At 37.2% G+C, this 16,440-nt stretch overlaps 1 protein-coding gene across 1 annotated transcript; it reads right to left on the bottom strand.

Annotated features, from left to right (window-relative positions):
- Window positions 1-212: 212 nt before the first annotated feature.
- On the bottom strand, window positions 213-11,901 carry TDO2 (tryptophan 2,3-dioxygenase). The gene is made up of 12 exons (XM_035548673.1): window positions 11,840-11,901; window positions 11,388-11,493; window positions 10,169-10,259; window positions 9,256-9,326; window positions 7,340-7,467; window positions 5,504-5,690; window positions 4,136-4,243; window positions 3,067-3,178; window positions 2,886-2,943; window positions 2,305-2,384; window positions 1,588-1,678; window positions 213-366 (listed from the first exon to the last, which is right to left on the bottom strand). The coding sequence occupies exons 1-12, from the start codon at window positions 11,872-11,874 to the stop codon at window positions 213-215; spliced, it is 1,221 nt and encodes a 406-aa protein (XP_035404566.1). The 5' UTR covers window positions 11,875-11,901.
- Between the last annotated feature and the right edge of the window lie 4,539 nt (window positions 11,902-16,440).

A 16,440-nucleotide genomic window follows, 5' to 3' on the forward strand; every position in this document is an offset into this window, starting at 1 on the left:
TTTAATATAGCATAATTCAGTACAGATTATTTTTTCTACAGGTGGTTAAATTTCTTCCATAAGTCGATCATACTATTCACATAATTGTCATACATAAATAAATATTTACACACCCATGCTGCATGAGAACAGTTGCTATACTTGAGGGATAGCACCTGTCAAGATGGAAGTTCTGAAGTTCTTTACAGCAACCTCTCTAGAAAGGTGGTAGTTCAGTCAGAGTCGTCGCTGCTAAAGTAGGAGCTGTCACAGTATTCTGCTGTATAAAGGAATTTATGAATAGTTGGATTCATTTTTGGTATCCAGGGTCTTGGCACTAGAAATGTTGAAAGATTGAACAAATCCACGAACACCTTGTATCTGTCACTGAAAAAGATAATTGGAACAATTAATATTGCTGTGTTGGCATAGGCCATAATTTCCAAAACCTCAGGAATTGTTCCCTCTCATTTATTGAAGATTTCTGCACTAACCATCCTTCTCCTTAATATTTCAGAATAAAAGTCCCATACTAACTGTTTCTAGGGCATAGCAGATTAAATTATATTTAAAGGGAAGTATCCACACCCTTCTCCTAAAATTGCAGACTACAGGGGCTCTAACCTCCAGACCTCCACTCTTGTAGTAGGTATGAAGGGGAATTCATCTGGGAAGAATGTTAATCTGAAATTAAGAAAAAGTGAGGATTGCTGAAAAGACAATGAACCTTGAATTTTAAGCCATCTTCCCTGAATTCAATATAACCCGCCTGCTTTCTTTCCCCCGCTGTATTATAATGTTTTAGATAGGAATCATTGCCCACAGATATAGATGCCAGTCACTGGCTGCGTACTGTCTCTGAAAACAATCCTAAAAGAAGGTCCTCTTAGAAGATATTTCAAGTGTTCTTTTGCTTTTTGACATAATGTGGTTTGGGACATAGTGAGGACACAGTTGAGCCTAAAAAGTTCAAACCAAACTAGCTGAATTCTCAAATTTTGTGTAAGTAAGTTCTGCTCATTCAGAGAATTCTGCACTCAGGCCCAAACCATCCATTAAAAAACGAATTTTAAATTTTCTCTCTGCTTTATCCAACAGAAGGAAACAGGTTTCTGATTTTTTGCCTGCGCAGGTAGAGGGTATTAATTAATATCAGCTTTCAGAATATACTCAACCCTAAATTTCAGTACCTTAGGTTATATATTTCTATCATTCTAAGGATTAAAGCAACTGTCATTAGCTGCACAGCAGACGGGACTCATTTCCAGCCTGTATCACCTAATTAACTTGGGCTGCATAGCACACAAGCTAAACGATGCAGAATTAATATTATTTCTATTACGGTAATGCCTAGATCCCTTGCTTGAGACTTATAAATGGCATTTTGCATGAGTGATCAAAGCCCTTTGCCCCAAAAGGTTTTGAATTTACGTATGTCAACCTGATAAGTAAATGTACAACGGGCAGAAAGAGGAGGAAATGACAGAGTCCCAAAAGAGAAACAACAGCCCCCTAACCTCCAGTGAGCTGTTTGAAATCTGTCTCCTGGCAGTACAATGTCTACAAACTGCATTATTGTAAGTAATGGAGGAAAAGCATTATTCTTACCTCACTGTTGAGCGCAAATAGTGGTAGCCTGATGACCCTCCTGTGCCAGCCTTACTGCCAATCATTCTGTGCACCATGCAGACATGGTTATCTAAGTCACACAAACCAAGGGCATGGCAAATAGCCAGTGTTAAGATTGAAACAAAAGGTCACATCAAGGTGAATCATTGAAATATTAAAGATAACAGAGAGATGAGCTACTAGGTTTTCAGCAATACAGGGGTAAATTGTGCCACTCTTCAGTCAACTAACATAAAATGATAGTTAATACAGAATTAATACACTATTATACATCATTGTGCTCTGTTCGTACAGAATTAATACATTCAATTATAGTTGTCTAAGTAGAGAAAGAACAGAAGGAATGTTTGCATGTGAAGAGTTGTCATGATGAGGGTTTGGAAGGCATTGGAAAATAAATTGCTGCACCTTAAATAAAATTGTTCACCTAATTTAAAGCATGTAATGGAATTGATAGCTCTACCTATGTGTCTAATGACCACAGAGGAAGCTGTTCATCTTTCCTCTTGGCCAACATTAAATATATATATATATATATATATATATATATACACATATATATACATATACATACATATATATGTATTCTTAAAGGAAGAACTCACAAGCTCTGGGTATAACTAGTCTAAAAAAATATAAAATAGAACAGTTTACTTGCATCTAAAAGAATATCAGAGTAAAAAAAGTGCAACTTACATCTCCATTTGGTCATGAGCACATCAATATCCATAAGAGAGGTAAGAAGCTGAAAGGGAACCTGAAAACGAGGCTCCTCTCTTGGAAAATGAAAGAGGAGACAGTAAGATCTCTTATAGTGTGCTTTATTTTTCAAAATATCACTTCAGCAATGCAAAACACTCAATGTATGTTTTTCCTAAATCGGTATTGAAATACCAGTAGATATTCTAACAAATACTTCTGACTTGTAAGTCTCAATCTGTCCTTTTTCCTTCATTGGAAAAATAATCTAAAACTTTCTAGGACACTTTGTATAACAGTCTGAACAGGGCATTTGCTAGTTTTGGCCCGAGGAGCAACACCTGTTGAGACAGTGGAACCTCCATCCTTGAAGGTATTCAAAACTCAACAGGATGCAGTCCTGTGCAGCTTGATCTGACTTTCAGGTTGGATCTACTATATGGCCCTGGGTTTTAGTGTAGGGTTGGACCAGATGACTTTCCAAGGTCCATTCCAACCTAAATGAGCCTATGCTGTTGTACTTAACCTTCACCTCTCCTGTTGCCAGTAAGCACTGAAGACAAATCTTCTAACATTACCTGTAGAAGTAGATCATCAGGGCACCCTTCAGTGCTTTGTAAGACAGTCTTCTTTCTCCTGTAAAATACAAGCATCTTTAGTTTGTTGCTGATTCTCCTGCAAATATAATGTTATCATGTGATTATTCTATATGTCGTATACAAAAAATGTCAACCCAAAGCATATATGAATATACTCTACCTTTACTAAGCAGGTGTTCATGCCGTTTTTCATCAAATAATGAAAGTAATACATCTTTCTGTTTTTGGAATTCAGATAAGAAGTCTTCTTTTTCTTCTGATTCTGGTTTGGCCTTTCATATTTAAAGCAAACGGAGTTTTTAGAATTCAGTAGGGAAAATTACGCTCTTTAGTGAGCCTTGATATAACTTCTATTTTTACTATAAACGCTCTTCAAGTTTACACTTTAAATGTATGAACTGCATTTTCAAAGAAGATAGACAAGTCACTGAGTCACTGTCCTTTAAAAAAAACAATTGCCACAAAATGTACAATTAATAAGCTGTCAAAACAATTCAGATGAATGAATGTGCAAACAAACTGGCAGTTTATCAATTTTATTTAGGTCTAGAGGCCTTGGAACACCTAATCTTAGTTTGTTTGAGGCCTAATTATTTTAGTTCGTCATTTTCAAGGCAAAGAAAAGACACCTTTGCACAGCTATGGGTTAGAAAGTTGTATATAGAAAGGGTGGGTAAATTAGAAAGGTGTAAACATATTCCCAAGAACTTAATGAATTCTTATGTTACGGTGTTTCTCCATTAAAAATGTACTTATACCTACTTTACAGTATCTCAGTATTTTCTCATGCTTATTTGCCAGTGTAATTCAAATGATCACATAGCAGCAAAGTGCCATACACTGTTAAATAAAAATAGCCACTTTATAGTGACACTCTATACTCACGGATCACGGACCCAAACTTTGTGGAGTTTTACTCTGAACTGCAAATACAAGCACTCAAGGTGACATAGTTTAAGTAAAACGAATTTCAGACCTTCCATTGATACTTTCCCTTTTCTTTTGCAATCATTTCATGTATTAGATACTTTAAGAGTTCTTAGATGTCAAATTATAAATGTATTCAAATATCCAGGAAAAGTTTGTAATTTTCCTGTTTCTTGCAAACACAGGCTGCTGAAGATTAAATAAAATGAGTGAGAAACCATGACTGGGCCAAAATGCGAGTCAAAAATATGTGATTTTCCAGCTGTCTTTCCTTATAATTGGATCAATAGAACACTACTAACCTGCACTATGGCAAATTCCTCTTCTAAACCTTTTAAAACATTCACTTCAAATTGTCCCCAGAAATCAAATCCTTCTGCCTCGAGTCCTGGAGTTCTTTCCAGCCATGCCTTTAATAATAATAATAATGTGTTCAAGTATTAATAATGCAAATACATTACCCTAAAATTACAACATAAACCAGAACAACTGTAGCAGGATAATATAATAACCTGTATATAGGTGCTAATCACTGGAATAAGCATGTCTACATGGAAGATTTATATCTGTATAATGATGCCATGCAAACACACCCACAGGTTCCAAATTAAAAGACAACTGTTGGAAGACAAAAGCTGTCTTGTTAAAATCAATTCCCTTGTAGACACAGGAATACAATCTTATTCCACATATTTATGATAAACATAAAGATAAATCTCAGAAGGAAGATGTAGAACCATCTGCTAGTACAACCATTTTTTATCAGGTCAGGCTGAATGCTGATCACACCATCTGCCATTAGCTTACACCAAAATATGCAATAATACAAGACAAATTTATGTAGCAGTTAGCAAAGCCTCCTCTTTGATTTCCTTTTAATAGTGGGAAATAACATAGTAGAAAAAAGACAAGGAATCTTTATGGTCAAACTCCCTTTAGAGAGAATTTAATCTAGCTACTCGTTATCTAATAGCACGAAGTCTTAATGAAGAAAAGTTGCATGGGTTTCTTATATATTCAGGTGTCAGTAGATGAATGGAATGATTCCATATAACTCCATATCATTCCAATAAGAGAATAATTTTGTCACATAGAGGCAGATGTTTTTATTGAGGTTTATATTGCATTATTCTTTAGCAAGTTAAGTTTGCACGTGAAAAGGAAAAGGGAGTTAAGAAATCACCATGTTTGAGTGATTCATAACTTTGAGACAACACCATTAAATCAAGGTAAGTGAGAAACACTTGTTTAAACATCTTTTCTCCTTTCCATTTTGATTTGGCATTTTTCACGTTCTGTTTTTTAGCCTCTTTACTACACCTCACTAACAGTGAAAGTATTTTTAAAGTTTTCTTCTGAAAAGGGTTTGTGGTCATGAAAAACGCAAACAAACCAGTACATTTATAGTCTTGGACAACTCAAATTTCTGCAATGCCATTTACTAGTTTAGCAGTTTTTTCAGACAGAAGCTGTGAAAAAATCAGTTGGCTTACTAACGACCAACTCTCTTTCATACTAAATTTGATAAGCATCCAAAATGTGATTCATTGGGAAGCTGCCAGCATGTTTGCTTCTATCCAGGGAGAAGAACTTATCATTGATACCAATGAAGGACATTCTTGGACAACAGGGGAAAACATTTAAGCAAGTTCTCAGACAGACTTTCTTACCTCCACAAGTTGCAGAAGTGTTGGTTCTTGCTCTGATTTAAGCAGTAGTTCATAATCCTGTCCCTTGAAGTTATCACGATAATGCCTTCTGTTATAGGGGACTCTCAGGCTTTGGGGAACACCAATCTTGTTCTCTAGCAAGCGAAACTGCAGGCTCTGAAAACCTGAGGCTGGGCTTAGGTAGTCTCTTTGGGAATAGAAGAGGAAAACATACAAAAATGCAGGATATTATTTTACAATAATGGGGTTCTCTGGTTCTCACCTAAAGAATGAATGACATATTTCACATTTGAAGAATATCAAATACGTGGCCAAACATTTATGGTATGCTTCCAATTAAGAAAAAAAATGGTATTTTAGTGCAACTATAACATATGTATAATATATTCTAATTAGAAAATTATATACACAGACATATACTCACTTATGTTTATATTGTGTTTTAAAGTCGCAGCTGTGTGTGTGTGTGTACACATGTTGTAAAAGAGAAAACATCAGTGAATATAATTTTCTTTCCACATAGCATAAGCAGCTTCACCCCAAATAGGTATCAGGGAAATTTCCACATCACTCAAGTGCCAGTAAATGGCCTTTAAGTAGGCTTGTTATACTTCAGAATAATTGCTATGTATGAAATAAATAAAAATCTACTAAATTTTTTTCTGAACATTATTCTGAAGGATTCATTAATAGGACTCTTTCTGGGTTAAATTGTGTGACCACTTTAGAAGAGCTGATATATAAAAGTAATCTAAAATCCCACATCGCTAGATAATCATAATGCACTTAGAATTGCAAATATAAGATTTGGAAAAAACAAGATCTGATTTTATATTTGCTTATCATATTACATACAGTATGTCATTGAAAATCAGAAGAACGAACTCCTCAAAAGAAATGATTAACCCATGTATTTCCCTTGCTGTAGAAGACAGATATTTCAAACTTCCACAGGAAGCCAGATTGTAGTTTCACATGCTTTTTAGTTAGGGACCATTAAAAAACAGAGGGAAAATGGTACTAAAGCAATGCAGAAGTGGGTGGGATGCTGGACAGCACTATGTTCATGAGTCAGACGGGTCAGGGACACAAGCAGAACGGAAGCAGAAAAGCAGATGGTGGATTGTGGATGAAGCTGTCATGCATGGCAGTGGAAGGAGCTAGTTGTGCTGCGGGAAGCGAGAGGCAATGCCAAGTGAGAAATGAGGCAAACCAATTGATCCCAAATAAAGCCTGAGCAGAAGGCAGATGAGCTACCAACCAGCTGGTGCAACAATACTTTGGGCAGCTACTTCTAGGATAGAAATAAGAAGAGAGCAATGTTTCCTTCAGCCATTTGAAGCCTCCAGCACTGCATGCCCACATTGGGAAGCAACGAAACACTGTCCCAAGCAAGACAGTTTAAATGTCTGTTTGATAATACACAGAGAGTGCATTTCTGTCACCCAAACACTTTTATGATTTGTCATAGAACATGACTGCAACTGTGCAGTGGTAAGTTTCTAGTAAAGTGTTAACAGAACCAAGAGCTATTTCTACTGTTTCTGCTATTCTTTATTTTTATCTGAAGGCATTTATCAGCAGCACACATAATCACCAACAGTTAACTTGTACTTCATTACAGGGTATGCTGGACTAGTATTCAAGCTCAGGTTCTTAGCTGACTCTTGTACTGTAATATTATGGCTACTTCTCAGACACGTTCTCACCTTGCTGAACAATCCAGGTACTGGAAGCTGCCAGGGCACATTAAAGACCTTGCTTAAATTCACAGCCTGCTCTAAGGATGAGAATTACTAGCTCATGGGTTACTGTGGAGGAATAGTAAGTATTTACCTGAAATCAAAGAAGTCCAATGCAGTCATAGTTTCCAAAACGGAGAACTGTTCCACAAGTAATTTCAGAATCATTGAAATTCTGTTCATTCGAGTGATAACCTTCAGCATGTTTCTCTCATCTCTTACCTTAATAAAAAAATAAAGACTGTAAGCAGAGAGAGAATGGTGTTCTCTTTAACTTCTACCTATATTTCAGGTCTTTCCACTGTTGTGTATCACTATAGTCCTTCAAGTCCATTCCATGTGAAATCCATAGCAGCAGAATCTTATATTGAATATAAAGCCCTGTTTTTAACTGAAAACTGAAAGTATGATTCTCAAAGATAAACAGCTTTTTTTCTCTCAATGATGACACATTGCAACTTGGACAATGTTTTTTTTTCTTTCATGTATTTTGACCAAAATAAAAGTCACCGCAAGAAATTAAATTCTAGACCAAAATCATTTCTAGAATAAACATTTATAATTATTACAATATGATCCTAATGACATAAATTACAACATGATAATTATATTATGATTTCTATTATAATCATTTCTATAATCTATACTGTGAGAGAACAAGCCATAAGGCAAGTGCAGAAAGTACTTAAAGTTGAGAAGCAGAACAATCTGAGATATATCAGGACAGAACATCTGAACAGATGCTTGTCAAAGACTTGCACTAGCAAGCAGAAGAAAACAGAAAAGACAGCATCTAGTAGGAAATAAAAAATATGAAATGGAAAACAAGGGAACGCTCTTAAGGATAAGTTGAATGCTTTGCCTCCAGAGAAATCTGCTAAAATTCCTGTTAACTTTAATGGGATCAAGTTTACCTCTAAGACCAGGGCACAACAAGGAAATATCAAACTACAAAAATGAAAAATGAAAACCATTTCCTTAATCATCCTGCTGTGTTCTCAACTTTAACATTGACATTTCAGATTCTGATTATAAGGTAGCTTTCATTTATCACAAAAATAAATAATGAGAAATGATTCTATTAAGAGCTGATTATGGTCAGTTATATTTTGATACAATTTTCAACTAAAAAGCCAACAAAATTATGACTGCAGAGGACAAGAAAGATCATTCTCATTGAGCGTTATAGGAAAAGGCTACTTCTTTCTGAAAGAAGGTCTGATCTACTTCTAGATTTTCTTCACATACAGGTACTTGGGTTGTTATTCAAGGTATTCAAGGCATTTCTCAAAATACATGTAGTCAGCCTTTTTCTGCGAGTGCAATACTCAGTGAGGAGTCTTCCTTTGTTATCTAGTTATGAGGTGTGTTTAAGGTTGGATAAATGTTTAGAGCTTTAAAAATATTCCTTTTATATTTTAAGAAATTCTCAGGCAATTGTACATTGTGATTTTGATTATTGCCCTTCTGTTGGATTTAATACAATTTAACTATCAAAAACAGTTTTGCTTTCATATAGTATTTATTGGATAGAAGAAAATGGTATGTAGACCTCAAAAACTTGAAGAAATACAGAAGTGACATTTCAATGTTAAGATACCTGTTAGCTCTGTTTTCAGTTTTGCCTCTGAGCATGGCTTTTCTGCAGTATAATATACCCAAGTTAGCTCCTGCAATTACCCACTATTAGCAGGAAAGTATGAGAGAATTTTAGCCGATGAAACTGGTCTTGGAGAGTGATCTATGTAAAAGGCAGACATCAGGAGGAAATAGGATTTTACAGATCAAACATCTGTACATACTATCAAGATACAATAGCCACACAGCAAAATTTCTTTCTTTTTTTTGGGTGGGGGTGGAAGTATGAGATGGAGGGGGTGTGCACTGTTTTTATATATAAATACAGCACATGTTGATTTAGAAAAAACAATATATATCAGTCTGGGAAGAAAGAAACAAGAGAAATAGGGGACTGGATTTTCCCAAAATGAATATTTGCTCTTGACTTACATGGCCATTTTGAAAGATCACCCGAACAGAATCCAATTCCCACAGAATCTGCTTAAACCAAAGTTCATAAGCTACAACAAGAAAGTTATTGTTAGCATTATCTTCAACATTACTGTGTTTTTTTCTTGATAGCATTGATGAAGTAAAATTCTCAGATTTTGATGTTAAATGAATAGCCTGTGTTTACAATGCCACTGTATAAAAAAGCACTGATACACAAATGTATTGCCTGTTCAAGTATGCTGTCTGTTACGTGAAATTATCTAGCATCCAGAATGTAAACAGATTTTTTTAAGGCATGTTTTTCATGTCAGTTATTAGATGTACTGAATGCAGATTACAAAAGAGGTTAAGAGAAAATCCAGCTCCAATACTTCATTAAAAGCATTATGGCGTTCCCCTCTGCTTACAACATTCCCCAGAGCTGCTTACAACCTTAATGCTATCTAAATATCTCCCATCAACAGGAAAATATTATCAGAAGAGTGTCTGCAAGCAGTTAGGGAGCTCCTAACCATTGTGCTGGCTTCTAGAAAGCCTCGTGATGGTTAAAAAGTTGGATTGAAGTTTCAGAGAAGCCACAAGCCAACACACAAACCTTGCCTATGATAATCTGCATAGCAGCCTGTTACTCAAGCCAAGAATGAATTTCCCCACCTTAATTTCTCTAGAAAAAGAACCGTTGAACTCTTGGTTTTCCAAATCCAAATTTTATATTTATGGCTTCATAAGCATAGAGTGGATTAATGCCTTACAAAAGATACAGGGATACAACAAATGCAGATGAAAAGACAGAGTGATTGTAGTGACTATGTCTAAAGTGAAAAATTATGCATAGAGTGTTTCAGCATTAAATTACTCCCTGTGGCAAGAATGTCAGAAAACCATCACTTTAGTCCTCCCAACCACTTACCTTGATGTGTCACAATGAAAAGATGCTCATCATGGATTTTGTTTCCTTTCTTTTCACTCTGAAGCTCTTGAGCATTCAGTATTTTGTTCAGCTTAAAAATGAAAATAAGGTTATTTGTAAAGTTCTCAATTTTGCTATTAGACACAGTGTACTGTAGTCCCATTGTGTAGAGCTAATATTTAAGAAAAAATATTTTAAAATATTTTAAAAAAATATTCCAGGTTATATGAGAAGTTAGACTAAGCGGTCTCAGACATTATTTTTTAATTTAAAAAAAAAAAAATCTTGCCTGAAATTAACATTTTGGTACTTCAAGTAGTAAAGTTTGGAAAGTATCTTAAGGGTTTTTAATTATTAAAAAAAAAAAAAAAAAAGAGAGAGAAAACCAAATATCCAGTGCGTTCTCCAGATCTTATATCGATACTGTCATGTTCAGTGCAACAGAAGTCCTATAGTAAGATTCTGTGTAATCACATAATAGCATAACCATGCAAGAGCTCTGATTTGAGGCTGTACTAGTTATTTCAGTTCTGGTGTTACTGATTTTTTACTCAGTCAAACTTGCAATCTCACTTGCTTTAAAAGAAATCTTTACAAGATTCTGTATCATACATCAACAAATTAATCTTTTGGGCACTCACTTTAGTTCTTGTTGTCACCAAAAAAAAAAGAAAATGTCTGAATTATATTATTACTTATGCCATTTTATTTTTGCATATTTCTTGATTACTTCTAGTGATTTTTTTGTTTGTTTGTTTGATTGATTGATTGTTTTCTGTATCACACCCCAGATTACTGCAATGTATTTTTCCAGCCAAATAGTCTGGGCTTTCACGCAATAATCTGGGGAAGTTACACATGGCCTGCTGACATGTAGAGAAACTGCCAACTGGCAATTGTCAGGCCAGAGAAAGCCTTCTGTGGTGCACCACGTCACAGCTGAGGTTTGCCAGTACAAACAATTTCCCTACCAACCCCCTCAAATACCCAGCTTCCCTGCAATTTGAGAAGCCATCCCACAGTCCGCCTGCAACCATCTCAGATGAGTCTGGTGCTGCGAGTACACCTGGGGAGCTCAGGCAGAGAAAGGACACTTTGAGACCTGCCTTGGTGACTGCCTGACTGCTGTCAGCGTATAACAGGGAGAATTGTCAATCACGAGTCCTGGCTCAAGCCTTCAGAGCGACTGGTGCAGTAAAAATCAAATCCTTGTACTTACTTGTAGGTAGTCTCCATAGATAAGTCCACCTTTGCTGGCTTTATTCATCCCTTCTTGTGATTTGTCTTCTTTTTCATCTTCCAAAGATAGCTTGCTAAAATTAAATCTAAGAAGAAAAGTAAGCAAATAAACTATTTAATTAGGCATCTATGACTATGCCTGCCTTTTTATTGAGATGCAACTAAAATTCAAACAATGCCTTGTTTTGAGCAAAATGAACCACTAAAGCAGTCTTGTGAGAAAAACAGCGCGCCAAGCAGGCATCTTGCCACGGTAAAAACTGGTAGCATTAAATGTAGTTCATCAAATAATCCATGCTCTGAAAAGTCCTCGCACATCTTCTCCCTTAGCAAGAACTGCAGCAGTCTATTTGCAGATAACCACTAATTCCCCTCTGAACTTTAATATAAAGTTATATATTTTAAAGCAAAATAGAGAGAAGATGGACTCACAGGTATTTGCTCCCTGCAAAGGGGCACCCACTCATAGTTCCAATGTCCAAACTCGCTGAGCAGTGCTCTGGGGAATATGCTCCGTTAGTTTGCCCAAATCCGCTGCAGCCACCTTATATATAACCTCACCTCACTGCATAGGCCAACCCCCAAATTCTCCTCCTTAGCCCTCAGCCCATCCCTGCTATTCCATAATTACAGCAACTACCTTGGCACAAAGGTCAATAAGTTCATGTGGGTTTGGCTCTTCTTTTTTTTTTTTTTTTAATTATTTTTTCAATCAAAAGAAGAATGACTGGGATACCTGCTTTGTCCCATATCACACAACTTTTGTGCTTTTTCCTTCAAAATTTCAACTAGTTGCTGTTTGGGGACTCAGGCTGGTGTCAGGAATAAGTCAATGAGAGGCCTGTGTGTGAATAAAAGCAATATTCAATATGTAAATCAGGAATTGTTTAAGTGGGTTTGTAACCTGTGACCCCTTGTATCAAAGCATCAAGATACTTTGAACGTTAAAAAAGTGAAACATACGGAAAAGGAAAGGAAAGGGGAGGGGATGGGAAAGAGAACATATCTCTAAGGAAGACTGAACAAAGTTTGTTAAAGGCTTTCAAGTAATACACTTATTTTCAAAACGTGCACACAGATTAAGTAAAACAAGTAAAAATAGCCATATACATCTCCTGTTATTTTTTCCAGTGGTTTAATTCATGACAATTTCTTGATTTTATTTCCTCCTGCAGATGTTTCACTCTCATTTGTTGACAAATGTTACTCAATTCTGGTAAATCATCAGCCAAACGCACTATGAAGTAACGTGTAACTAGTGTGCACTTCTGTGCCTGCCAGCCTGTTCCCAAAAAAAAAAAAAAAATAGTTAATCCACTCTCTGCAAAACCTGCACTGGGCAGCGGTGCCTGTGTGCTGGCTTCAGCTGTTCCAGTCACTCAGAGCAGTGGCATCACGAAAAAAAATATGTAAAAAAAAGTTACATGTGATGTGGCACGTGGGTGATGGGATGTATACCCTGCTAAGTCAGACGCTGTAAGTCAGGCTATACAAATATTAGTTTAGAACTGTGTTCTCATACAGCTGGGCCACAAGGAAAGTGGGACACCACTGAGGTGCCCCCATCAGGAAGGTCAAGGTGTTCTTCCTTCCTGATGTAAAAGCTGATATAGTAAAATAATCCTCACCACACACATCTATCTGTACATCTGCTCTGGATGCAGGCAAGTAGAGATGAAGGTGAAGACTGTGTATACATCAGGAATTCAGCACCGAAAAATGTGCTGTTCCGATGAAACAGCATTATTACGAACATAATAATATAACCTGCCCCCTTTGCAGATCTCAAAGGCATGGGCAAGGAAGGCTTAGGCTGTCATTTCTGTATACCTTTAGCTGAAACATCCAGCCTGAACCTCCACAGTGAAATCAAACTTATCTTTTCTCAAGGCACAAGCAAAGAAGGAGTGTGAACATAGTAAAAAACCAAAGAAACAAAAAACAACAAGGATGAAAAATATTGCACCCTTAATTTCAAAGAAGTTACTGTCTGTTTTCTTGCGCAGCTTTAGTTTCTACTGTGGGGCCCAGAGAATAATAAACTACCAGAGCAATGCCCTGACTTGCAACCTTTACATTGCCTGCCCTGTAGGGGAAGGACTTTGAAGTCTCAGAGCCCTTTTAAACTCTGTGCTTAACAAAACATTAACTCCCTATTTGGGAAGTAATGCTGCCCTTAATTACTTCAGGGTTACTAATCTCCCTCAAAATCTAGCTGAGGATACTGTCTGAATCAAGAGCTATACAAACTCCCATTCTGATTCAGCAGCAGACAAGTTTCAGTCAACGAAACAAATCAGTCAGACTGCCACAATTTAGGAAGTACCTCCAGTATTTCCAGCATGTCCAGACTCTGTTTGAGGCCCTCACAACTGATTGGTCCCGTCACTCATTCATCTTACTGGCTGCCTTAATGTGAGCTCAGCAAGGCCTCACAAGGGTGTAATGATAAACAGAGAAGAAAAAAGAAAAAAAAAAACAAACCTGAGTTGTACTACCTGATTATGAAATTTTCCACTGGCAATATGGACAACAGCACAGACTGAAAGAGCCCTAAAGCTTGGCTCAGCTCTGAGCCTTCAACTCTGGCTTGGCTGCAGACACCCTTACAACTGATGGAGAAGTAAATGTCTCTTTGTGCATCTGCCATGCTGCTCAAACTTGGGGCTCCCCGTAGGGACCAAATTCTTCTTTGAGTGGTTTGAGTGGCCTTTATGCTCTGATTCTTTGCCATCACTTTTTTCTAGTATAATCCTTCATAAAGGAACCTTGATGGAAAAAGCTCCTCCATGTGAATAGATCTGAAGCAAAACAACCCTGATTTTAACTGATGGTATTACCTTTCTCTCAAAATGCACCATCTTTTCCCTGCTGAACACTCAGAGCCATGTAAAAGCAGATGTAACCATGCACACAACTTGCTGTTCATGCCACGGATGACTGAGAAAGTCTATGAAAGCCAGAAGCATGCGCATGCCCTTGAGCTTTTCTTTCTCTCTCTCTCTCCGTTTCCTTGCTTACTTATTTTTATAGCATGTAAGTCAGACAGAAAGGCTTCTGTTCATCCCAGAAACATATCACAGGACTCTAACCTTCAGCAGGGAGAATGTTCTGTTTTGTGATTGGGCTGAACACAAGACAAACAATTAAACACAGCAGGAAAAAAAAAAAATCACGGATTCCAGGAACTGCACTTTGTGGCCTTCAAGCTGTCCTGGTCTTAATGACCAAGCACGGAAATTGTTAAAACCCTTTCTTAACCCACCCTCATCCCCTGTTTGCCTCCCCATCCCCAGCTGTAGACATGGGGTGGATGGACTAGTTTGGGTTGTCTCACCTGCAACAAGGTTGCAGAGGGAAGACAAATTGAGCTTACTCGGACTGAAAGAAGGGAATTGTGAGGGCAAAAAAGGAGCTTCCCTCCAGCCTGGCCAATGGCAGGTTTGGTGCAAGCCAGAGGCATCCTGTGCCTTATTTTGTAGATACAGATGGAGCTGAGAGTCCACTTGTTCTTACTGTGTGGAGCTCTACGTCCAAACCATTAGCCTGATGAGGAGAAGTAAGTATGAATGACTGCCTGCCTGTGTAATGTCATGAACCCAGCAAGAGCCCTCTCTCCTATGAACTTAGAAGTGCTGTCTTCACCTAAACAGAATCTAAAGTTATCCTACATAAAATTGATGATGGAGAAAAAAATGCACGTACAAATAATTTGGACAGTGTTACCCATTCTTCTGCTCATACTCTCAATCTGATTTCAAAATCATCACGGATCAATTTGTTTTTCTGAAGTTCATTAACTTGAACAAAGAGCTTGGAGACCTTCCTGCAATAAACAAGTGACGCTTGAAGCTTCCCAACACTGTTATCCTAGAAACACAGACTAGGAGTTATCCAGCACAAATAGTTTCTACCTACATAACAGTGGCTGTAGTGGGTTGGATACAAGATCCAAACAGGTCACACCACGCTTAAGAGTTTCTACTAGAAAGTAGAAGATTTCTTGGGAAGAGCTATTAGAACAATCAATCAATCAAACAAACAACAAAAAACACACAGTGAAATAACTTCTCCATCTAACTTCTGAATCCTGATAGTTGAGGACTGCCTGAGATACATCTGTCCCTGCCATTTAATAACCCTCCTGTGAATCCACAGCCTGCCACAACTTCCATAACTGACGTGCATATCACGTGAAAGAGTGTTTCCCTGTGCTTGTTTCAAACTTCCTGCCAAGTAATTGAGTAATTTTAATTACCACTTGGTATTAAGTCATGGCTTATGAGCTTGCTAGAAATAACTGCTTTATAGTCCCAGTCCCCCTTATCTGCAATTGCTCAAATTCTGTTTCTAAGCTGAAGCACTTAAAAGGAAAAATATCTTACTGATGTTCAGATGAGAGCATTGCTAGGTCCGCAAAATTAGAGCAATGAAAGAATTGGTCTCTTGGACAACAAAACTGCAAATGTAATAGTGAAATGCCAAAAGCAAGCAGGACAGCAACTACTGGTAGGCTTTTGGTTGAGAAGGTAACTGAAATTGTTATACATTACTTAATGTCTGGAACAGCAATGCTTTCCCAAAAAGGCTTTACAAAACTTTAAGTATGTGTTGTTTTCTCTCTCTCTCTTTTTTTTTTTTTTAAATAAGTTGGCAATTACATTGGTCGAACTGCATTTGACAGTTAATTTTTATTTACCATAAAGCTCAGTCCAGCACACTACATTTGTGTATCCTTGTTTGACTTCCTTCTAGTGCCTACTGCACAGCTGAAGCACCTAGTAGCCTACGCCAGAACCTCACTGTGCTAGCTGCTATACAACCACTGAACGAAACCTACATCCCCAGTCAATTTAATAATAGACATATAATGAGAGAGACATGTGAGTAAAGACACAAGAAGGAAAGATGAGGAGGAGATAATAGGTTTGGCACCAAAACAAGTTCCCCTCTCAATTGAGCATTTTGTGATTTCCAAAACTGGCATTGGTATTTAAGCAACATTTGAAATTTGCAGTCTGGTTTAAGAAAAA

This window comes from Cygnus atratus, chromosome 4, assembly GCF_013377495.2.
Source record: "Cygnus atratus isolate AKBS03 ecotype Queensland, Australia chromosome 4, CAtr_DNAZoo_HiC_assembly, whole genome shotgun sequence".
In the NCBI taxonomy this organism is placed as follows: Eukaryota; Metazoa; Chordata; class Aves; order Anseriformes; family Anatidae; genus Cygnus; species Cygnus atratus.

Coding starts and splice junctions, on each gene's coding strand:
- TDO2 (XM_035548673.1), bottom strand. CDS start 11,874: ATGAGTGGGTGCCCCTTTGCAGGGAGCAAATACCT. Junction 11,494..11,839: donor TTTGCAGGGAGCAAATACCT/GTGAGTCCATCT, acceptor TTTTCTTCTTAG/ATTTAATTTTAGCAAGCTAT. Junction 2,944..3,066: donor TGAACACCTGCTTAGTAAAG/GTAGAGTATATT, acceptor TGTATTTTACAG/GAGAAAGAAGACTGTCTTAC.